Source organism: Phyllopteryx taeniolatus, chromosome 19 (assembly GCF_024500385.1).
Source record: "Phyllopteryx taeniolatus isolate TA_2022b chromosome 19, UOR_Ptae_1.2, whole genome shotgun sequence".
NCBI lineage: Eukaryota > Metazoa > Chordata > Actinopteri > Syngnathiformes > Syngnathidae > Phyllopteryx > Phyllopteryx taeniolatus.
The window spans coordinates 12,193,121-12,216,908 of NC_084520.1; the positions used below are offsets into that span (position 1 = coordinate 12,193,121).

Genomic DNA, 23,788 nt, shown 5'->3' on the forward strand with positions numbered 1-23,788 from the left:
GTCACACACACACCAGACGGAGTCGCAATGAATTAACTATGATGCACAAACTGTTTAATTCTTGACATTCTGTTTAAGTATGTTATTACTCTGTGTTTTATAAACTACAATATTATAGAGTGTTATTTTTTGGGGGAGGCTGAAACGGATTAATGGCATTTCTCTTCTTTTCAGTGTGGAAAGATGATTTCAAACACATGTTTTTAGTCGCATTCGTGGTCAGTGAATGAATCAAACTTGTATCTCGTGAGTCATGACACGACGTTCCCAACCCACAACAACTTTATTGTCTTCCTGTTAAAAAAGCTTAAAGTTCGATATACCTAGCTACATAAATACAAACGTAGATACTGATTTCATTCCATATAGTTCTCATCTATCCAGCTAAATTTAACTGGTGAAGCTGTTGTTGTTGTTTTTTTTTTTTTTTTTGTGCTCGGTGGGGGAAGTGATGATGGCTTTCCCTCCTCGTCGTCAGCAGAAAGAAGTCCGACGCAGGAGGTCCGATTTCCCTCCAAAAGTGTCGCTGTATTGTCGAGGCGCCCCCTCCTCCGCCGCCTGCCACTCAAGCCACAACAGCAGCCGCCTTCCAGCCCCCCCAGCCGCCGCACATCAATCCACGGTGTGTGGGTGTATGTTTTGGGAAGGTGGTCCATGTGTGTGTGTATGTGTTGAACCCCCCTCCAGGGGCGTGGAGGATTTTTTTGCACAAACAAAGCATCTTTTTCACAACAAACTTTGTTTATGTGTGTGTTTTCTAAATGGAGGTTATTGTTTGTTTTTACAGGTTTCTTACGAGCGAGTCAGTCAACTTGGCGGAACGTAGGAGGAAGGTGTGACTTTTGCAACACTTATTCTCCTCTTTTTGTCAGAAAGCTTAATCAGGGCCGCAGAGGTGTGAAGATGAACTTTGACCCCGTGGTTATCGTTGGCTTTTCTTGAAGCTTTGACGTCAGGATATCCCTCGTTTGGCTCTTAACCTCAGTGCTCGGCTTTCAGCTACCGCTGGCTCACACTTACCGGTAATGCAAAGTATGTTTTCACAGCCTCGAGAGAACTGTTATAAAAATCACCAAAGCTTATTCTGCACAAAGGCCCCAAATGTAATAAACAGGGTGGGCTAAAAGTCACTATATGTCCACTTTTAAATGAGCTTATTGAAGGAAGGAAGTGAGGAAATTTTCATTCTCACTTATTTACTACAGTCTTTCTATGTAGGTTTTCTGTCGTGCAGGGTTTGTGGGTAAGGTTTCAAATCAAGGTCTTAAACCAGGGTTAGGATTTTAAACAAGGGTTAAGGTTTCAAATTAGGGTTTCAAGGCCAGTGGATTGGGTTTGCATTTGTGTTGACCAGGTGGAGACCCGAAAAGTGGCGCTGACCTTCCTCTCTTTCCACCCTTTTTCCCTTCATTCCTTCCTCCTTTCTTTCCTATATTCCTGAAATGAAAATGTGTATACCTACTTTTAATGCCACCGTGTATAAGAAAAAAAAAACATATTTGCCCTACATTTCATATAGCCCTAAAACTGAACTACCTCCTGAGAGTGGTGCTTTAAATGAAATACTTTGAATGACTGAAGGAGGCCAGAGATGAAGATGATGATGATGTCATTTGTAAAGCAAACACAACATCTGCAGCTTTTAGTCTCTCATCACATCAGTCCTTGTTTGACTTCCTGTGCACTCTGCCGGCTCCTGCATGTCAAAGGACACACATGCGACCTGCCGAAATATCACAAGTAGGTTAAGACGAGTGATTGGAGCCGAACGTATACAGAACCTGCGCTACTTGTGCTTGTGAAAAATGTTGCATTGAAGGGAAAGAGCCCGAGTTTCTCTTGTACAACACAATGAAACGCTTTCAAACAGGAAATTAATTATCAGTGATAAACATGGTGATATAACACAGTGCATTTTGATTAGATTTGGTTTTTTTTTAAGTTGTGTTTTTCTCTGGTTTGGTCAGGCACATTAAGGGGAAATGGGTGCTTTATTAACTTTCCACGGTTAATAAGTGCACACGGAGTAATGTGTATCTAGTGTCTGGCAGGGATCAAGTCATCCATGTGCAAGTTTCACATTTGGAATGTGTTTAAAAGCATGTGATTGAAGTAAAACATTTCCCCAAAATGGTGGTTGAAATAACAAACTTTAGGGGAATGAAACTTTAGTTCCACTTTATGAATGGTGAGCTTTATCAGTGATCCTCAAGGTGTGGTACTAGTAACTGCAAGTGGTACACGAGCTCCGTCTAGTTGTACTTGAAAGCATCACTTTGACGTTCAAGTCCAGTTCAGTTGTATTTAACTTTTTAGTACAATACATTTGCATTCAATCTTTAAGAATGCTTTTATTTTTATTTTTTTTGTATTTTACTTAGGTAAAATCTTCATTTATGTGCAATACATTTCAATTGAAGTACTTTAAAATATATATTTTTCCTATATTTAAGCACAGTGTGAATGTTCAAACTGTGCATAATGTCAGTTTATAATAAGGGTTAGTATACTCATTTTCAGTTTTACTCATTTTGGATGAACACGTAGGCCTACTACACTACTGTATTTTAATGTGGTCATAATGGTGGTGTTTGGAGAGCCAATCATTTTTGAGGTGGTATTTGTAAAATGTTGAAGAACCACTCATCTACATCACTGAAATCATTGTATAGTGGAAAAAAATACAATGATTAAAAGAAATATGATCATTTAATATTAAATATTGTAACATGGCTCAAACAATTTCACATATTTGTTTCCAGGACTTTAACTTGTGAAGTTCTTTTCCGTTTCTGCTTGTATGCAAACATCCTCTGCCACCAGTTGCAAACTTTGTGAGCAGGTGTTAGATGTTTGCGTTTTTGACACGTTGTCTGACAGGTAAACGGACTACAGTGTGCGGCCTGTGTTGTGGGGAATACAATGTAGGTTAATTAGCTGAACCATGCACACATTCACAACAACAACAAACTGTTTCCTCGTCTTCCATCATTATTTTACGTTAGCATTCATCTTGCATTCAAGCACTTTTGCAAAGAGTCTATGAGCTTTTTCCTCTGTCAAAGTGAGCAAACCCACCCCACAATGGGCCGCCCATATGGATGAATGCTGCTTTTGTTTTGCCCATTTGAACCTGAGCTCCCCCCCCCCCCCCCTTCACTGTTAAGAAGAGTGTGTTCACTCTTTTTGGCTTTTCACAGGCTTTTTGGGCGCCAATACCAAACGGGAAAGCGACAACAGCGCGGATAGAGAGAATCAATCAGGAAGTGGCTGCCTTTCAGCTGTGCCAGAGGAGCCGGGCAATTTCCTCATCCCGTCACCAAGGTGACGGGAAGCTCCGCCAGCTGGTGCAGCGGGCAGCGGCTTTGAATGGAGCGGAGGGGCAACGACGGTTGGGATGGGAGACACAGTGACGGTCAGTTTAAATGTAAACACTCGAAACAGTATTCATATGAAGACTTTTGTTTCTATATTGCTCATAATCATGTGCAAACAAAATGCTCGCCCTCAAATAATTTCTGTTTATCTGTGCGGGCTTTCTTTGCACACTCTTCTGTTTTTGTGAATAGAGTGAATACCTTACAGATCCACCCGCAATGGGTGGAAATCTGCAAAAAGAGACTCGATATAGTTTTAAAAAATGAAATAAAAATAGGCATATATTCTTTATCCTCTGCAAAGAACCACAAATATTATTACGGCTTATTTGTTAAACTGTGTCCATCTCCATGAATATCCGTATGTCTCTATCATACTGCCCCCAAGGCAAGGCACCACTGTATATGCAAAGTAGTTATTCACTTCATTTCAATGTGATACAACGAAGCCACGGATTTATTACTTACCACATACCAAACATGCAAAATCTTAATCTTCAGATTTTTTTTTTTCTTGTTTAGATTCTACGTAAATTTCTCTTAATTCCTCCTCCATCCTTTGATTACCTCGTAACCAAACATTTAGCATCCCTCTGTCAGTGGTCCTGGGCTGGGCGGGTATTCTGTGGGACCAGACTGGCGTAGATGTGTAAACACAGCTGGGAAACACACACACAGAAACGGTGACCCCCCGCCTCCTACACCCCTCACTTCACTCATTTATTGAACAGTGTGTTTGCTTTAGGGATGTGCACTAATCTTCACGCAAGCCTTTGCAGAGGCTTGACAACCTGCGATGAAAATGACAATCGCCATCTTGCTAATTCACCCACAGCTAAATGGGAATGTTTTTGGTATTATAAACATATAAATAGGACACAGTGGGTCATCTATGGATTGATCTGTGTGGGCTGCATTTTCTCCCTGGGTGGGATGCTCCTGGTATTAAAAAAAAAAACAAAAAAACTTGAAAATGATTCAATGATCTGCTTTTTACTGTAGATTGGATTCTACTTTCCACAGACTCATACATCCATTTAACACATACAAGTTATACATAACATTTTATATATATCAATAGAATAATAGACTAAGCTACCACGGTGGATGAGTGGTTAGCACGTCTGCCTCACACTTCTGACATTCAGGGTTTGAATTTCGGCTCGAGCCTTCCTGAACTGAGATGTGAATCCTGAACCTAAAAGCTACGATTCAGAGATGCGATACACTTGCACACCGATTTGTCAAAATGTAATTACAGTTACAAAAGGAATAAGATAATAGACTAACCTACAGTACGTGTGCAGATTAAATTGTTATTCAAAGAGTTTGTGTATTTTTGAGTACATGGTGGAGTTGTGGAATGGGCTGGGTGATGAGTTGAAACAGAGCAATTAAAAAAAAAAAACTACACAAAAAATATGTCTGACAACCAGTATAGGGGTATGAGTTGTATGACTATATATTTCTGTAACATTATGGTTACTAGGACTGCTATTTTTATTTATTTTATGGAACAAACAAATTGGGGCAACATTTGCTTGTGTGTTGCAAATACTGAAATTGTCAATAACAGAATAACCAAATGAAGGAATGTAACCTTGGGCAGGGTAGGGATATAAAAGTTTTAATTCTTCATGCTCCTTTTCCAACACGGCCACTTGTGTCTTTTTGAATTTATTTTTGCTGATATTGGCTGGCGACCAGTTCAGGGTTTAAGCCCGCGACCCTAGTGAGGATAAGCGGTACGGAAAATGAATGAATGAATGAATTATTTTGTATTTAGACTGAAATAAACTACTTCATTCATCCCTGCAAAATGACAACTTTATTCTCTTACAAGTATAAATAAGCATGTAAATATGCAATTCAGGCCTCTGCATTTGTATTTGTCCTTCATCCACATCCCTCCTGCACTTGCATTATTATCATAATCCAATCCTGATTTGAAACTGATTTGTATATATAAATGAATATACATCACCCTCTTCTGGTACTATATTATACTGCAGAGTGTGAAAAATGCTCCAAGATAAACAATTTTAGTCGACTTTCTAAACGTTGCTCTTTACATTCATAAAATAAAAACTCTAAAAAACTTCTGCATTTTACTGAATTCAGGAAACCACCCTGTAATAACATAAAATAGATACCGAACGGGAAACTAAATTACCCCATCGCGGCTTCCGTCGACGTAACACGACGCATGACGTCAGCATAACAACAACCTGTCATGATAGCTCACGAGAGAGAAATCTAATCCAGCAACATTTCCTAGCCGACCAAATACCCCCCAAAAAGCCGTTTGGATGAGAGACGTCTATTAAAAGGTGAGTGCTTAAACTACTCACATTCGTCACCATGAATCCGACGACTGCTGCCGTCGCGATGACATAAAAAAATAACTACTAATAAAAATAAAAAAATACGCCAACAAACCACGTAGCGTTGTTGATGTTAGCCGAATGCTAAAAGGCTTTTTTAACGGCCCTCTATTTTCTATGTTCCCGCACTTTACCCGACTTTGGTGTGATTAACAGCTTACGGTTCGCGTTGTTACTGACAGTTAATCAGTTAATTGCTCTATTAAGCTTCATCTCGAGAATGATTACGATAGCGTGCTAGGTGGCTAACTGGCTAATGTCAATTACTCAGCGTTGAAGTCAGCTCTTGATAAACGGACGCAAGCTGGCAACTTTTCCACTTGCTCCCTCTGTATTGTTTTTTTTTTCTTTTAATGCGGTTGCATCGGAATGGTTGGTTGGTTAGTTAGTTGGTTAGTGTTCGGTTAGCTCGCTGCATTGCTGCCACCCGTCTCACGAAGAGTTAAACTCGGCGGTTGCCGTTTTTCTCAGTCAGCGAAATAACGAGAAAGTCCGCTAGTCGCTTGTATGTAGAAGACACGCATTGCCGGTGCATCGCGGCACCTAACTCGCCCGCTGTCTTTCGTTTTTTTTTTTTCATCTTTTTATTTTTATTTTATTTATTTTTTAACACAGTGTTGGAGATCCAGGCGGGGACAGGGCGTTCTTGAGTTTGTCGGTCGAGCCAGCCGAAGAGACGGGGAACAGGATTGGGAAGCAGGGCGAGGCGGGCCCCGCGGAGCCGGTGGAGAAGATGGCCGGCAGCCCGGAGAAGAGTTCCACCGCGCAGGAGCTGAAGGAGCAGGGCAACCGCATGTTCCTCTGCCGCAAGTACCAGGAGGCTGCGACGTGCTACAGCAAAGCCATTGTGAGTACATCCTCTTGGACTCCCTCTGTCCTCGCTACATTCATAGAGCAACGTGATACAAAGTTTATTTTAATATACAGGCTATCAACATTTTACTTAAATCTGTGCTGCGACTCGCCGTGTATCATCTATTCACGAAAGGATGGATGGCTTGATGCATGGTTGTGTGTACGCCAAACATGCCTTTTTGGAATTATGGCCCGAAGGTTCAGCAGTGGTTTCCTCCCACATGTTTGGGAGATTTCAAGTGTGGTTTTCTTTCCTTGTAAGCTCAGGCTTCTGTTTTGCCGCCTTCTTTCCCATAGCCCAGATATATGAAGAGGAGGGGAGATTGTTGTCATGTACTAAACAGCCAGTACTTGCCATAAATTTCTGCAGCTCCTTCAATGTTGCTGTCAGCCTCTTGGCAGCCTTCCTGACTGGTTTTCTTCTCATCTTTTCATTAAATTTGCAGGGACGTCCAGTTCTTGGTAATGTTACTTGATGATGACTGCCTTGGAAATTATTTTGTACCCTTCTCCTAACCGATAGCTTTGAATAATGAGAAACCTCTGATGCTGATGAACCTCTTTGCAGCTCATGGCTTGTGCTGGAAAATGTGGCTACAAAAATGTCACCCCCCAAAAAAGTCTACTAGAACATCTAAACTTTATTTGTGGTTATTTAGCACATTAAATGGTGGCAGTTTTGTGTTGACTCCCATTGAAGATGAGTTTGAGTGCGATTGGTTAATTCTGCACCCAGCCACATCCCCAGTGTTAAGAGGGTGTGGACACTTGTGCAACCACATATCAGTCGCTTATTTTTACTTCCCCTCTCAAAGATTTTATTTTTTTAATTAAGTTGTACAGGGTTTAGGTCACATTGATGATGAAAAAAGTTTTTAAATGATTTTTTAAAAATATCACCAAAATCTGCCATTTGAACGGGAGTGTGTACACTTTTTCTAATCAACTGAACATAGTCAGTCATCCTTCCAATAGCTACATTAAATAATTTTAACATACTGCATTTCGCTTTTATCCTAATGTCTGTCCGTGATGTTGGTGTGATGTCTCCGCCTTCCAGAACCGTAACCCCTCCGTGGCAGTGTACTACACCAACCGGGCCCTGTGCCATGTGAAGCTGCAGCAGCACGACAAGGCTCTGGCAGACTGCAAGCACGCCCTGGAACTGGACACCCAGTCAGTCAAGGCCCACTTCTTCCTGGGCCAGTGTCACCTGGAGCTGGAGAACTACGACGAAGCCATCGGCAACCTGCAGAAAGGTCAGAACGACGACAAATGTGTTGAATCGCTGCGCGCTATATAGTGGGCTTGTGAACGATGAAGCGCGGTGTAGCGGGTGAACACTGCATCAAAACACCCTGTTGGATTCTAAAATGTACTGTTTGAATAAACATCATTTCTGTGTTTTTTTTTTTTTTGTTGCTGTTTTTCTTTTTCTTTTTTTGCAGCGTACAATCTGGCAAAAGAACAGCGGCTGAATTTCGGGGACGACATCCCCGGCGCCTTGCGCATCGCCAAGAAGAAGCGTTGGAACAGCATCGAGGAGAAGCGCATCAACCAGGAGAACGAGCTGCACGCCTACCTAAGCAAACTCATCCTAGCAGAGAAGGAGAGGTGAGGGTGTGCTTTAAGCTTTGTTTTTTTTTTTGTCTTCTTTTTTTTTTTCTCATCTGAACAGATGACTCGTTTACTATCACATTGTATCGCAGGCAACTTCAAGACTACAAGGAAAAGCAGGACGACGATCACATTGGAGGCGATGTGGCCAAGATTGCATCCAAACACGTACGTTAATACATATTGGTGACCTCCACTTTGTCTATGTGTTACACTTGAATAATTGCTCACTAATGTGACTCAATCAGGACAAGTACTTAATGGACATGGATGAGCTCTTCTCTCAAGTGGATGAGAAAAGAAAAGTGAGTATCTTCGTCATTGTAATAATGACCAGGCACATATTTATTAATCGCCCGGTGTGCGGGTGTGAGTCGGCAACTGTCATTTTTTTCTCGATGATCCACTTCAGTCGCGTTCGGCCGTGTTGCTCGGTGTTCAACGTGCCTCGAAGGATATTTTTAATAGACGATACGAGTTTTACGTCACTGCTTTTGACTGCTACTTCAAAAATCCCAATATTCAAAGAACATTTATGTTTTAGCCAATATTTGCATAATCTTTTTCATATTTATTCCAGCATACTTCAACATATTTAAGAGTCAAATGAGTGAGCCTTGAGCGCTGTGTGTGTGATTATGCGGCGTCCCGACAGAAACGGGAGATTCCAGACTATCTGTGCGGCAAGATCAGTTTTGAGCTGATGAGAGAGCCGTGCATCACACCCAGCGGGATCACCTACGACCGCAAAGACATCGAGGAGCACCTCCAGGTACCAACTTTTTCACTTTAAACGAAAAAAGAAATGCATATTTTTGGAATGAATGGTAGTGCTAAAAAACGGAAACTGTCTAAACGATCTAAATAGCTTCTCGTCAGTGTTGCGTTCTCTTGGTAATATTTTTTTTCTAAAAGGCAAAGCAATCCATATATCAGTTATTCGGAAATCTGCAGTAAAGGCCTTAAAAACTGAAAATGCGGTTGCTGTCCGTCTTTGCGATGTTTACATGAAACGTATTAATGTAGTGATGTATATTAGTGTAAATGGCAAAAAAACACAAGAGTCAAACTTAAAAAAAATCTAGATGATGATGCAATATGTCCTCTCCTGAAACGCTGGACAAAAATAACTGCAAGTGATCTAAGTAGAGCACAAGCGACGAGGTGGGCGTTTTCCGCCAATTTCAACCTCCCGTTTTAACCCTTTAGCGAGTGGGCCATTTCGACCCAGTCACTCGAAGCCCCCTGACCCAGGACCAGCTGATCCCCAACTTGGCCATGAAGGAAGTGATCGATGCCTTTATCCAGGAGAATGGATGGGTGGAGGACTACTAGACAGATCTGGTCTCTCTATCGCCTCCTCCTCAAGTCAACACGAGACTTTAGAGAAGATGCCGCGCCTTGCCTGGACGCGAACACGGGAGCTGCCGGGGGCCTCGTAGCTCGTCCCGTTCTCTTTGCATCCCAAACATGTGAGGCTGTGTGTTTGTGGCCTGCTACACCCTTTAACACCACCCCCACCCAACATCTTCTACACCTTCATCCTCCTTTTTCTTTCCTCAACATGGGGCCACGCTCTCAGGTCTCCTTCTCTTCGTCTTCTCTTCTCTTCTCTTCTCTTCTCTTCTCTTCTCTATTTCTAGCTCGAGTGCCACAATCCCAGGTAAGCGTCAATAAAATGCTCTCGTGTCCATCACGTGACTGCCAAAAGAAAGTCAATCGAAATTCCTCATTTTTAACATTTTGACCTGAAATGGTAATCATGCCAAAAAAAAAAAAAAAGAAACAGTTTTCATTGTGTGACCACTTTGTATGCAAGTTTACACAATGACAGTGGGGGTATTAAAAAAAAAAAAAAAAAAAAAAGTTACAGGTTTATCTGTTTTCAGTTGTCACCTCGACCTCTAGGTGGCGCCACAATCCCTCACGCGCAGCTGCGTGATTTGACATTTTTAGTGAATCGTTCTTCTTGTGCTACTCATGGAAAGCGATTTAAGCATTTCTTCGATATCTTTGTTATCCATCCAGATTGAGATTCATGTACTAGTTAATACGCAGTTTGTCCTCACTAGTAATACAATTCAGTGCACTATGAGGTCATCGACTAACAGCTCAAACGGCTTGTCATAAAGCCTTTTGCGCATTTAGTCGATATTTTGGATGTGCACTACTAGTACTACTAGTTAATGGTAGAGAACTAGTGTTTTATGTCATTTGTCAACTCGTGCATAGTTTTTGCATCACTAGTAATGTAGTTGTTCTAGTCGTATGCCAAAGTTGTCCTTTTAGTGAGGACAGGGCGTACTAGTACTTGAACCTTGAGATGGGTATCAACGATATCAGCTTGCCATAAAGCCAGTCTGAGCATTTATTTGCAGTGCACTAGTGGCATAGCAGATAAAGGCCCAAACAGCTTTATGGCAAGCTGTTTGAGCATTGATCCAAAAGCGTGTACTGTACGAGTACGTTGACCTTAAGCTGGGTCTCCAGGATACTGAATAAATGCTCAAACGACTTGCAATACACTCAAGTACAGACAATTGAGATGAGACGAATGTATGCAGTATGTGTTGTTTGGTTTTGAGCTGAAACTGTTTAAAAAGGACACTTTGGGGGGGAAAAAGATGCTGCCTTGAAGTGGAGAAAGGAAGACAAAAGTTCTGCTGGATTGAAACAAAAAAAAAAAAACGTTTTCCCATTGTTGAATATTCCGTCATAATGTGTGCGAATCAGCTGATGGAGGGTGACGCTTGCACGTGCTTTAAATGGCGTTCATGCGCACACACGTGTGCTGCGACGATGTGTTTGTTGCTCAGATCGCCGTTGAAGTGACTGGTCTTGTTACAAAAACATGAAAAAAGCATTTTTTCGGACCCTGATCCTCCTTGCTGTTACTTTGAAGCGTCCCCTTGCTGACTTGCAAAGAACAATCATCAGTAGCGGGGCAACCATGTTGACTGTCATCCTCCCCCTCGGTTAAAATGCTGGGAAAGTATCTGTCATGCATACCTCTGTTTTTGCCAGCATTCCTGTAAAACAGTGCTTTGAGTTGACTGATCTTCTAGCCGAGTGGTTCACGTCAGGGTGCAGAAAGTGTAAATAATTAGCTTGTCTTATTTCTTGACAAAATATGGTTCTTTGTTCTCTTCGTTCGTTTTTCTTGCCATCTTTCAGCTTGAGAAAAATGTATTAAATGTAGATATGTTGATAACATGAAGGCCCCGTTTGTTTTTCTTTTTATTCTTCTTTTTTTTGGTCCACCATTAATGCTTGTTGTGTTATTGGGCACTGAAGTATCATTCAAAAGACATTCACTATGTTAACATGCCAACTCTACACATTGGTATTGTATTTTTGGTATAACTTCAATTTAGAAAGTAAGCGGTTACGATAGCCATACGACTAAGCAGATGACATGAACCTGTGAATAAATGCCAGTTATTTCAAATATTTGTGCACTCAGCTGTTATTTGTTGAAAATATTAAAAAAATATTCAAAATTGTGTATCCTAACACAAAAGCTCACGTATTGATTTCATATTCACCTTGCTTTGTATTAACATATTAAAGCTGTGTTATAGCAAAAGGGCTTAATTGATGTAAAAACAAGCATTTGAACAACAAGCTGTGGTTTTGCGCTCTGGATTTATTTGCTAATTGAGGCTAGTTTGTCGCATTCTATTAGCCAAACATAAACTAATTCATCAAACATTGAAACTCACATAAAACAGAGCAGAAATAAAATGACAAAATGATTTTTGTGGAAAAAGCAGAAAACCAAATGTTCAAACAACAAGCTGTTGTTTTGACCTCTTGCTTTAATTGCTCGTTGAGGCTGGTTTGTAGTCGAATCCTGTTAGCTTAGCGTAGCACGAAGACGCATCATTACCAGCTAATTCATTAAAAGATTGAAACTCTCAAAAAACTGCATAACAATAGAATCATAGTGATTTTTCATTTATGGATAAAAGCATAAAACATATTGGCTTATTTTCAAATAAAGGCCTATTTACTGGACGGGTACTTAACATTTTTACATTTCCGTCCAACTAAAGTACAACATCAGCAACAGTGATGTCAAGCTGTGGGCCAAGAGTTAAGTTACTGTATAATGCCATATAATGAAAATTCAAATGTGAAATTAAAAAGCCAAGTCAATCTTTTATTATGTCTGTTTCAAAAAATTTGTCCGAGCGTCCGTTCTGCGCGTCCGAGCGTCCGTTCTGCGCTTCCGCTAACTAAGATCATCTCCCACAACAGGTTTCTCTTTTTTTGGTTTTCTGAAAACGTTGAAATAAGACAGGCAACTCTGCCATTGCGCAAGTGATATGGCAGGTTTAGTTTAGTCAACAGATTTGGTACCATTCATAACTTTTGACAAAGAAATGCAAAACATTGTGAACTACTGGTGGAAAGTTTTAGGCTTCCATAGATTTTAAAGCAGGTTTACAATGTCCGGTACGAGGGCCATTTAGGTTCCACTGCATGTTTTTCTTATTCCAATAATACAATTAAACATGACTTGATAAAACGTTTGAGAAAGTAATATTACACAATTTTTTTTACAAGCAAAATTACAAATGTAACAAAAGTTGAATTTTACTGAATACCACACTATCTTTTTATTTATTTTACCTCACTTTAGAAAAACAACTACAGCTGAAACAAAGTGCTGTACATGAATAAAATATAAAACAATAAAAATAGTAACAATAAAAATTGTTTTAAAGCTGCATTTTAAAAATAAAAAAAGACATGGCCCTAATGCTGTACCAATAACATTTTGCTTTTTCACCAATTTGTTTGCTTGTTATATGTTTGACATAGCATATTGAGTTGATTTGCGCATATTTCATAAACACAAGATAAAGTGACCCCCTCCTTCCATTTTTCCTTATGTGACTCAGTGGAAAAACTAAATCCCAATTAAAAAAATAAATAAATCAATAAATAAATAAAAAAAAAAAAGGGGGGGGGGGGGTTGTGTGTATGAGTCCGTCACCGAGCCCATTGTCTTTGCTGACATCACGGCTGGTACAAGGAGGGCAGAGGACAGAGGAGGGCGTTACTTTGACGAGCAGACGAACAACAGCACAGCATCATTATGGTAAGAGGATTTTTCAACAGGATTTTGTCTCTTGTGACTTCTGCACTGACCACTTGTGTGTGTGTGTGTGTGTGTGTGTATTTGCAGAATATCTGTATGTTAGCCGCGCTTCTATTTGGCGTGTTTGCTTTGGCCCAGTCCTCAACCAGACAAGGTAAAGTGTGTCGTTGATGGAAAATGAATACAATCATAGATTTATTTGTGTATATTCTTACTGTACTTAAGTCTCACATACTGTATGTGACTTGCTTAATACTGATCAATGATTGATAAGGTTGTTGAGTATGTTTGTGGTCAACAGAAATTCACTGAAGTACAAAATGATTATTATTTTTATTTTTTTTTACTGTCAGTTATATATTATACATGTTTTAATAACTTGACACAACAACAACAAACAATGTTTACTTCTAATTATTTGACATAGTTATTAGACTGAGAAGAGCTAGGTATCGTTGCCATGACTTTTATGTTATTGAAACGGGTTCCCATAGCTTTGCTAACATGAACGGATTAACAAATGTTAACTACTGAAAAAATACACCTTCCTTGTGTTTTTTTTTCTTTCTGATAAGACGGACAATTCTTTGAAATAAGGATGGCGAATACAGTGGTGCCTTGAGATATGGGTTTTTCGCAATTTTAGCCGGACAATATTTTTTTTTGACTTGCGACTCAACTCACTTCACAACAAGCATCAGTTTGGCAGACAGGGAGCAATTTTTCCAAAAAGAGACTTGACGCTGTTGATTGCCACTCCCAGTTGAAGTTAACTGTCAAACTAAAAATATAAGAGAAATCCACTTTGTGTATTACAGCCACACAAATCTGCTAGCTTATGCTAACACACAAAGGGAAATGCCACGGATGGACTAACAAATAGCATCTGTGGCGGTGGTAAAATGCTTTATTTGAACACACATGTTGCAGCAACACATGTAGACAGACAACATATACTTTATACCCTCCAAAAATTGACTAAAATTACTGCAGTTTTCCCAGTCACAGTAGTTATGAAACACTTATTTATTTGTGTCTGCATGACTGTATTATACTGCCCCCATTCATTAATGGTAACAAAGTATTTGCACTTTGTGACTTCCCACCATTGGGAACAACCAATGTGTTTGCTGCTTAAGAATATTAAATTCTCATTAAGCTTAAATGCAGATCTCTTAGATATTATTGGCATAATTTTAACACTTAACAGTCGTGTTGTTTCGTGCGACTTCCGGTGACAAAATGGCCCGCCTGTTTCATTTGCTCCAGTGGGTCTGACCGGCAAAGTCCTGGTCTTCCCTTACGAGACCGATTTCAGCTACGTGACCCTGATGCCGCTGAAAGAGATGGCGCTCAAGGCCTTCACGTTGTGCATGCGCATGGCCACGGAGCTGCCCGAGGAGCGCCAGATCATCCTGTTCGCCTACCGCACGGCCGACTACGACGAGCTCAACGTATGGCGCGAGAAGGACGGACGCATTTCTTTTTACATGAGCGGAGATGGCGTTTTCTTCTACCTCCCCCCGCTGGGCACCTTCCGGACCAGCGTCTGCCTGACCTGGGAATCCGCCACCGGCCTCGCTGCTTTTTGGGTGGACGGGAAGCGCAGCACCTACCAGGTGTACAAACCCGGACACGGCATCCGTCCTGAGGGCACCGTCCTCCTGGGACAAGACCCTGACAAACATTTGGGGGGCTTGGAGGCCTTACAGAGCTTCGTGGGGGAGTTGACTGATGTGAATATGTGGGACTATGTCCTCTCCAGGAGCATGATCCAAGCCTGGCATTACGGCCACAAGGTCCCGCATGGCAACATCTTGGACTGGGCCACCGTTGATTATGAGCTTAACGGCAATGTCATGGTGGTGGAAGACGACTGACTCACTGTGGCGTCCCGTGGAGGGAAGCCAGACATCCGAGTTGGACCACCTCTGATATGTGTGATCGGCTTACTTACATTTGATCTAACGTTAGATTAGAGCCCCTAAGGTAGTGGTTCTCAAACTGTGGGGTCCCCAGGCCCATGGGGGTCTAAGAGCTGTAGCTTCTTGGGGAATGATTTACTATAAATTGTATCGTTTAAAAAAGTGCATACGTAGAGATGGACACCAATAAAACAAATATACTAACCAATTACACCTCCATACCGTAGCTGTGGACCAATTAAAAGCTCTGATATGATTTTGATAACACTAGAATCTGAGGTTTTTTTCCCTTAAAAACAAAAGGCATATTTTTTTTCTGTAATAGAGATGTCAAAGTTAAAGCGGTAACTGATGATTAATCACAAAAAAATATCGCATTAGTCATGTAATAACTCAGATTAATCACATAATTTATTTTGACCACCCACGCTCCTTTATCTTAACCATGGATGGGTATCTGAAAGGCAGCGCAGTTCGCTAAAAGGTCAGTGATCAGGTCAATGCTTACGCCAGTGCAAAGATGAGTGAGGAGACTGACGGGTGTGCTCGGCAGCAAATTTTGCTTCAAAAGTCACCCGATGGGACTTTCAATAAAAAAAAAAAAAAGTAATTTGCATATGGTGCAGGGCTGAACATTGAAGCAGACCAAGTTTAAAATATCTCAAAGCAAAATGTGGGACTCTGTGTGGTACAGTTAATGAGCAGAAACCGGTTTAGTAAGAAGCAGTTCATTTATTTGCTGATAATACAGTGGTACCTTGACTTAGGAGTTAAATTTGTTCCATGACCACACATGTAATTCTGCCAAACTGCACACAACAGGAAAGGAAGGGCAGAATAGACATTGCTCCCTTGCACTCCTTTTGTAGAACCTTCCCTATGGTTAGAAAAAAATGGTAAGTCAAATTCTTGCTCTCAGTACAAAGCAAAAAAAGTGACCAATCAGCGAATCGCACCTCGAAAAAACTCATACTGGGATACCTGTACATCATAAAGTATCTAATTAACAACTCCACAAGAACCTCAAAATTAGGTGCATTTTAAAAAAAAAATGCACAACTAAACAGTAATCATCAACTAAAACTGTGAAATCAAATGCAGTACAGTACTTAAAAATAAAGGGTATGTTACTAACATGACTTGTGTGTTTTTATTGGCTGTCCCTCCAAAATCACGACACAATCGTCAGTTTGATGAGCCGCACACTGAGCCTATTGTCTGCAGGCCTGCTGACATCAAGTTCTCCTTGGCTAGCGCTCAAAATCTGTTGTTTTGTCTGTTTTGAACAGAATACAACTTTATTGTCACTGTCACAGGGACAATGAAAATCAGTTAGGCTCTGACAATTTGCAGCATTGGGGTGAAAATAATATGAGCACGCAATTATCAAAAGACACTCTTTTATGTCCGACCCTGAGATTTGACTTTCAAGCAAAAGGGCAAAAAGATTGTTTGACCTTGGCAGAGGTCTTCACTCTAGTGAGGCCATTTGAGTTATGGTTAAGTTTAGGGGGGTGCAAACTACGACCTGCAGGCCAGAAAAGGCCTTCATGATTTTATTCAGCGCACCAACCATTTACACAAAAGTGTGTCCAACTGTGTTTAAGATCATATTGACGTTTCCTTCCCTATACATGATCGTCTAAAACGAGAGAAAGTCTGATAAATTCATATTTTTCACCATTTCGTTAAATCATCCCAGCATTTCAGAACTTTTAAAGATGTTTGACCCCATTTGAGGCCAGGCCTAAGTGCGTGCCAAAGAGACACTATAAGAGGGATTTGTTACATGTAACTAGCAGAAATGAAATCATATGGCGCCGCTTGCTTTGCAAACATTCAGCTCAGGGTCAGATGTTCTCCATCCAAGTGTAAGTTGCAGTGTGCCGTCTCCGTTTGTGTCCATGGCTCCTTGCACTCATTATCTCGGCCTGCGCTAAGACATCGTGACCTCCTTCCAGAGACCACCGAGAAGTTTCTGGCGCACGGCCCAGGCTCCCTTGAGGGTGGGAAAGTGCTGTGTTCCGAGTGTGTGTGTGTGTATGTGTGTGTGTACGTGCGTGCGTGCGTGCATGTGCCGTCGGCACTGTGGCTGCTGCTAAATAAGGAGAAGGCAGCGCCAATGAGTTGTGACTGCGGGTCAGCAGCCAAATGTTCCACCTTCCTGGATGTTGCAATGCATCAATCGCGGTGCCCACTCACTGTGTGGTAACACCTTTGTGGACCATCTGGTGGACCGAGCCTGGCATCTCGGCTCACACACACAAACACGCACGCACACACGCCTTCATGCGTTTCCACCCCAAAAGGGATGCTAAATCCTCATACATGCAGACGAACAACAGCTCATCATTGTATGCTATTAAGTGCTTGTAAATGTAATGTAAAGTTTTGCTCTGGTTCTATTCCTGTTTCTGAACCTAACAAAACTTTGGGTGTTTGAAAATGCACAGTTTAAAAGGTCATTTTAATTTAAGTACAGTACTTCAAATTAGACATTACTCCAGTAAAAGTATATTAGTCCATTGTAAGACATTTTTTAAACATTCAAAATTTACAGAATCTGTACTAACAGGAAATATTTATTTCTGTATTTCATTCTAAGAGATGAGACGATGGAACATTTTAGGTAAGGGTTAAAAAAAAAAAAGTCCAAACATAAAACACTTAAAATATAAAAATTAAAATGAAAAGAAATAGTAGTTTTATGGGTACTCAGGTTTCCGCCCACATTTCAAAAACCTACTTCTTAGGCTAGTTGAAGACTAAATTGTCCTTATGGGTGTACTTATGAGTGTAAATGATTATTTGTCTATATGTGCCCTACGATTGGCTGGCAACCAATCCAGGATGGACCACGCCTCTCAGCCAAAGTCAGCTGGGACAGACTCTAGCACACAAACGACCCTATAGTGGTAGAGAAAATGGACACATGGATGTACTGTATTTCACCAGCATTGGGGGCAAGTGGGATACTGCCCCAGCAGATCCAGCAGATGGCACTGTGGTGAAAAAAGCTTTTTAACATTTAAGGTGCCGATTGAATCGGGAATTAACTTACACACTTACTCTTTGCCAACACTGGCGTCCTCACCCAAAAATCGATTTAAAAAAAGCCAAAGAAAAAGCAAATCATTTTTGAGGCGTATTTTTCCAGACATTTTTGGTTGAACTCAAAATTGTATTACCTTTTTCCCGTAGAACACAACTAAAGCTAGTTGCAGAAAAACGCACCCTTTTGCACCTCTCCATGCACCCCAGCACCTTGCTCCTTCTAAGGTGCCATGCTAAGTGGAGGAGTAGCTAGCAGATTAGGAGCAGGAAAAGTCTACTAAAGGCGCTGAACTTTATTCAGTTTAATCAGAAGCTCTTTAAATGGTGACAGGGGTCTGCTGACTCCTATTTAACATGAGTCTGAATGGGGCGGGTTAATTCTGAACACAGCCACATCCCAAGCCATCAGAGGGTGTACACACTTGTACAACCATGTACATCCTCTCTCTAAAAGATAGAAAAAATTTAGTTGATGTATAGGTCACACTAATGGTGGAAAAGTTTTTGAAAGTCACAAAACAGGGGTGTGTAGACTTTTTATATCCACCATACAAACCTTTTTGGGTGGGCGTCAATTAAAAATCTATCACTGAGTCAAAAATGTAACAAAACGGCTTCTAGGAAAGTAGTAATTTCTATTTTTACGGGTTTCAAAGCGGCTACGTACACGCTAGCGTCCTTGCACTGCTGGTGCATTTTGTCGTGATCGAATCGTGTAAGGCATTTTTTTCTTTTTAAGTTAATGTAAAATGAGTTTTAAATGTTATTTAAGTGCTTTGGTGTCATAGTTTGGGGTATAGGGTTGAAACTAAAAAGATTTTAGGGGGGAGTGATAAAATAAAATCCTTATTCGAAGTCTGTGTAAATATGCATCATATTTGCCATTGTTGTAGCTTGACTTAGACCTTGGTTGAGGTAAATAAACCCTGTGCACGACCAAGGCTTTGTGTTACGTATACTGGAGATGCGGGACATGATAAGTGGCTGTATAATTAATCCTCGTGCGTGTTTTATCCGAGTGAGCGAGCGGTTGCAGGCCCCCCTCCCTCCTCTCGGGGCCTGCCAGATCTGCATATCGGCCCCATGGTGCTTAGAGGTGCCGCTGACTCGGGTGCGTGCGGGGCTGGTGAAATGTCTTCCACGCGAGAGGAGCTAGACGGCAAGCGGGAGGGAGAAGCGCGTGAGCCGGGCGAGGGCAGACAGAAGGAGGGCCGTTCTGGATTCCTTCGAGCAACTCCAAATAGATTTCCAGGCAAAACATATTTGCATACGGCAAGACAGTGCTACGAGCTATCCCGCCGAGCTGAGTGAGGCATGTGTGCACTGAACAGATGGGTAATGTTTTTAGAGCTTTCTTGCAGAAATTTCAGCCCATTAAATTGAGATCTTGGGCATTATTCAGCCGGCGTTTGTTCACGGAGATGACAAAGAGGCATCCGCCGGATCAAGCTGCTCTTGTTAATCGCACATCATTCCCAATTGAGGGAGGGCTGCATGGGCCAACTTTTCAGCTCAAGGGCCACGTTTGATTCGGACAGATGGGCCCGGTCAGTCGTAGATGGGGCGAACAAAAAAAAGAAAAAAAAAAGCGCAATATGTAAATATGTTCATTTCAGTAAGAAAGTGATCATTCATGCTCATTTCCAAATTGGATTTACAATTAAATAAGATTAAAAAACACTAATATTTTGGTATTGTAGGTCAAAAATATTTTAAATAAAATAGCTACTCATGCTCACTTTTAAAGTGTATTGTTGATGATTATTCTATTCCTACTTAATTAAACAATTACTTAAAAATATTTATTTGACTAATATTAGATAAGGGGTCAAATCAAACGTCTTTGTGAAATATGTAAAATTAATTTTAGTTCAATTTAATTTAAAAAGGTAAGAATCCATTTCTAAATTCTGTTTATAATTTATGTAATAATAATTAACCAATTAATATATAAAATAAGTACTTTTTTGTATTTTATGTAAAAATGTATTGTAACAGAGTAATAGTTATTTTTACAATTATTTCTATCATTAACTAATTATACAAATTAACTAGTTTTTATTTTACTATTTTTAAATTGTATTTAAAAATATTTTCCATTATTTTTTAACAATTAATGCTTATTTTTAAATGTTATTTTGTATAATTAACGAATTGATATTATTTAATAAAATGTTTGTTTAACTAATATTTTCTAATTTATGTAGAATGGATTTCATTTCCAAATTGGTTTTAGGATTATATAATTATAACCAATTATTTGAGAAAATGAATGTAGCTATTTTTATGTAAAAATACATTTTATTAAAGTAACCATTCATGCTCATTTTTAAATTGTATCGCGTATAATTAATTTGTTACTAACCAGTTGTTTAATCAAATAAACAATATTTTATTAAAGTTTTTGTAATTAATGTAAAAACTATTTTTAAAGTTAAATAATAAATCATTCTCATTTTAAATTGTAGTGTTTGTATTAATTTATTTATATTATTTGGTAAAATAAAAATTGTTTCTTTTACTAATGTTTTGTATTTTATGCAAAATAGTTTTTAAAATAATAAATCAACAACTCATGATAATCTTTTCTGTCTTAGTTACAATTATTGAATTTGAAATGTTGTATTGTTTATTTATTGAATTTTGTTATTTACGATGCATCAATTAACAAAGGATTTCATGAGATCAAAGAATGAAAAAAAAATCATTTTAATAAGCCAATTTTAGGAGGGAAAAAAAATGACTAAATTTATGCTCGGTGGGCCACATTTAAGAGCAGAGCCGGACGTATATGGCCCACAGGTCATAGTTTGGCCACCGCACGATAGATGGAAGCGACCTACCAACTTCTCTTCATTTCTAAATCATTAGCCCAAAATAGCACAGCTGTCTAAGTCATATTTGAAAGTTTTTGGAAAATATGAGAAAAAACAACATTTTTAACAAGCTCATTGGTATTTTATTTATTTATTTATTTGGTAACAGTGCTATTATGCTTTTATGCTATTAGGCTAACGACATGGCAATAAGAACATAAGGCCCTCAATGTTAGTTTAGTCCTTCCCTCTCTCTCTCTCTGTCTTTCTCCCCCCCCCCCCCCCCCCCCCCCCCCCCCCCCACCCCAAGAGGATGTAATGTGCCAGTGTGGCCCCTCGTCCTCCCCCTCTGGGCTGTATGAAAAATTCACTAGGCCTTCCCATTAAAGTCATTCCGAATCAGGGAGCAAGGCGTCGCGTCGGACCGACACCGCACTTTTACCTCTTCACACTTAGCAACGCAAATTGTTCTGTTTACCAAACACTAAAATCACAGCCGGTCGGGTAAAGCCTATTACTTTATGTTGCTTTATGGATCAAAACGTGGTTTTCACAAAGTACAGGGCGAGAGAAGGACTTTCAAGGAATAGTCCGAATTTTATCACTTTTGAGTTTTTTTAAGATTTATTTTTGTAGCTCATGTTCAAAATGAACACACACACAGACACAAACATGCACCCACAAGCATCATCATCATCATCATCATCAGTCGTGAATGGTTAAAAACAGATGGACAATACCCTTTTCAGTGGGCGCCTTTCACACTGACGGTGCGAAGTCTGACCTTTACAGCGGTGAGGGTGAGAGCGCTTGGCTTCCACCGGTGCGATACCTCGAGGCAGGACTGCCCAACAGTCCGCCGAGTCAGCTTACCGGACTTTAACGTGACAATATGGAACAATTTGACCTTAGAGTCACAGATTCAAAGGGTACACTGGCTTGTGATAAGGTGACGATTGTTGAAACGCCAATATTCATAGTTTAGCCCATAAATATACGGCAAAGTTTGATCCCAAAATTTCAAACTCATCTTTCAAACTCAGCCTTTTAAATAAATAGTTGACAAATGATTTGCTTTTGCCTACATTATCCTCTGTTTGCTGAGAAATTCAGCTTGCTGTTTTGATACTCAGGCCAACACCATGTCTAATATAAACATTTTGCATTGGCACCATCTAGTGACATCCTGGTTCTTAGCAACTATATTGAACTAAGACGAGAAGATTTACTTTGTCAAGGTTTACTCCAAAAATGTACCTACTCAATGTGAAATGTTTCTGTGGCATCAATAACAACATGCACACAGGTTAATTATATAATCTTGTGGAATAGCATTTAATTGATCTGCCTGTCACTATATGTCAGTGGCATAGATAGATGAACAAAGATATGTTAATTGTTGTGTATAAAGTCATAAATGATAATTTTCGAAGCAATGAAGTGAAATTGGATTATTTTTGACAGCACACCTGAGATGTGCGGGCATAAGCTAAAAATCCTGTGAACATTTGATTTATTTCTAAATATGCCCGTTTCCTAACCTCCGTGGACGTGTGTATTTTTTATTTATTTTTATTTTTTTTAAAGCATGTTTTAGCATCAGCCCTCAGTGGCCTCCGCGCCCGCGGCCTCCTCCAAACATATGAGCGCTGCCACAGTGCACGATGCTGCCAGGCGCTCCGTGGCCTCCTGATTAAATATTACAGCCCTCTAAATGGATGGAGATTAGCCTCTGTGGGAATGTTAGGACTTAATTTACCCCCCGGCCACAAGCCTCCTCTGTGTGTGTGTGTGTGTGTGTGTGTCTGTACGTGTGTGAGTGTGGTTAAAAAAGAAAAAAAAAACAGGGAGGGGAGGTGGTGTTCTACATCAGCCTGGGTGTAAAATGGCTTGCGTGTGTTTTGTGGGTGGTTTGAGGTGGATTTCTTCAGGGGGCAACAGGATGTGTCCAAAATACTTTTTCAGAAGAGGATTTTTTATATTTTTATTTTTGAAATTTAATTAAATTTTACTTCTCTAAGTAAAAGAGCTTCTTTAGCAAACTGAATATATTTACCTATACTGTGAATATGCTGTTGGTACTCAAAGCATTTATTATTATTTGTTTTAATTTACAAACAATATAGGTCAAATCCATGTAAATGAGATGCTGCGGGGCTTTTATTAATATTTCTAGATTTGCTTGTGTTCGCTGCCACACGCTGATGTCAGATTGGGGAAACTGTGCTAAAATGTGACAGTCAAGGCAAAGGAAAGTGTTCAATTCCCACTTGCCATTCAAATTTGTGGATGTTTTCAGTGTTGTGTTATGCCATCTCAGCATTGGGCCCTGAATTATTGATATGTTGGTTTTGTAGTTCACCGCCTATAAAATGCTTTTAAGGACGTGAGTGCATGTTTTGAGGTCTTTGCATGAAATGCTTTAACTTTATTATTTATAAACACACATTTTATGGAAAAGGGATTTACACACCTTTCATCACATTGTATGGCGCACCAGACATGACAAAGCGAGAAATGCAGCTGCAATATAGACATAAGATGCACACAAAATGCTGATTTGTGGCCACGAAATAGGTGGGGTCTGACATTGTTTATTTGTATTTTGTCCCCACATTATGACTACTTTGTGGCCACAAATGAATATGGCGTG

General features: G+C 40.1%; 2 protein-coding genes across 7 annotated transcripts in view; both read left to right on the top strand.

The window, feature by feature from the left end:
- stub1 (STIP1 homology and U-Box containing protein 1) overlaps positions 1 to 11,683 on the top strand; it is a 36,701-nt gene extending 25,018 nt beyond the window's left edge. For 2 of the 6 annotated variants that reach the window (XM_061755546.1, XM_061755545.1), the window contains exons 3-12: positions 479 to 622; positions 788 to 833; positions 3,201 to 3,415; positions 6,377 to 6,608; positions 7,677 to 7,875; positions 8,065 to 8,230; positions 8,326 to 8,401; positions 8,482 to 8,538; positions 8,889 to 9,005; positions 9,443 to 11,683. In XM_061755546.1, the coding sequence (XP_061611530.1) occupies positions 6,495 to 6,608; positions 7,677 to 7,875; positions 8,065 to 8,230; positions 8,326 to 8,401; positions 8,482 to 8,538; positions 8,889 to 9,005; positions 9,443 to 9,568 (855 nt within the window). In that variant the 5' untranslated portion in view covers positions 479 to 622; positions 788 to 833; positions 3,201 to 3,415; positions 6,377 to 6,494 and the 3' untranslated portion in view covers positions 9,569 to 11,683. Of the gene's footprint in view, positions 1 to 449; positions 623 to 787; positions 834 to 3,200; positions 3,416 to 5,562; positions 5,708 to 6,376; positions 6,609 to 7,676; positions 7,876 to 8,064; positions 8,231 to 8,325; positions 8,402 to 8,481; positions 8,539 to 8,888; positions 9,006 to 9,442 lie in introns of those variants that run through there. The other 4 variants (XM_061755547.1, XM_061755548.1, XM_061755549.1 and 1 more) reach the window with 4 other exon arrangements.
- A 1,578-nt stretch (positions 11,684 to 13,261) lies between these two features.
- Positions 13,262 to 16,404, top strand: crp1 (C-reactive protein 1). The gene is made up of 3 exons (XM_061755550.1): positions 13,262 to 13,340; positions 13,428 to 13,494; positions 14,610 to 16,404. Exons 1-3 carry the CDS (start codon positions 13,338 to 13,340, stop codon positions 15,218 to 15,220), a joined length of 681 nt encoding a protein of 226 aa, XP_061611534.1. The 5' UTR covers positions 13,262 to 13,337; the 3' UTR covers positions 15,221 to 16,404.
- The last annotated feature ends 7,384 nt before the right edge of the window (positions 16,405 to 23,788 follow it).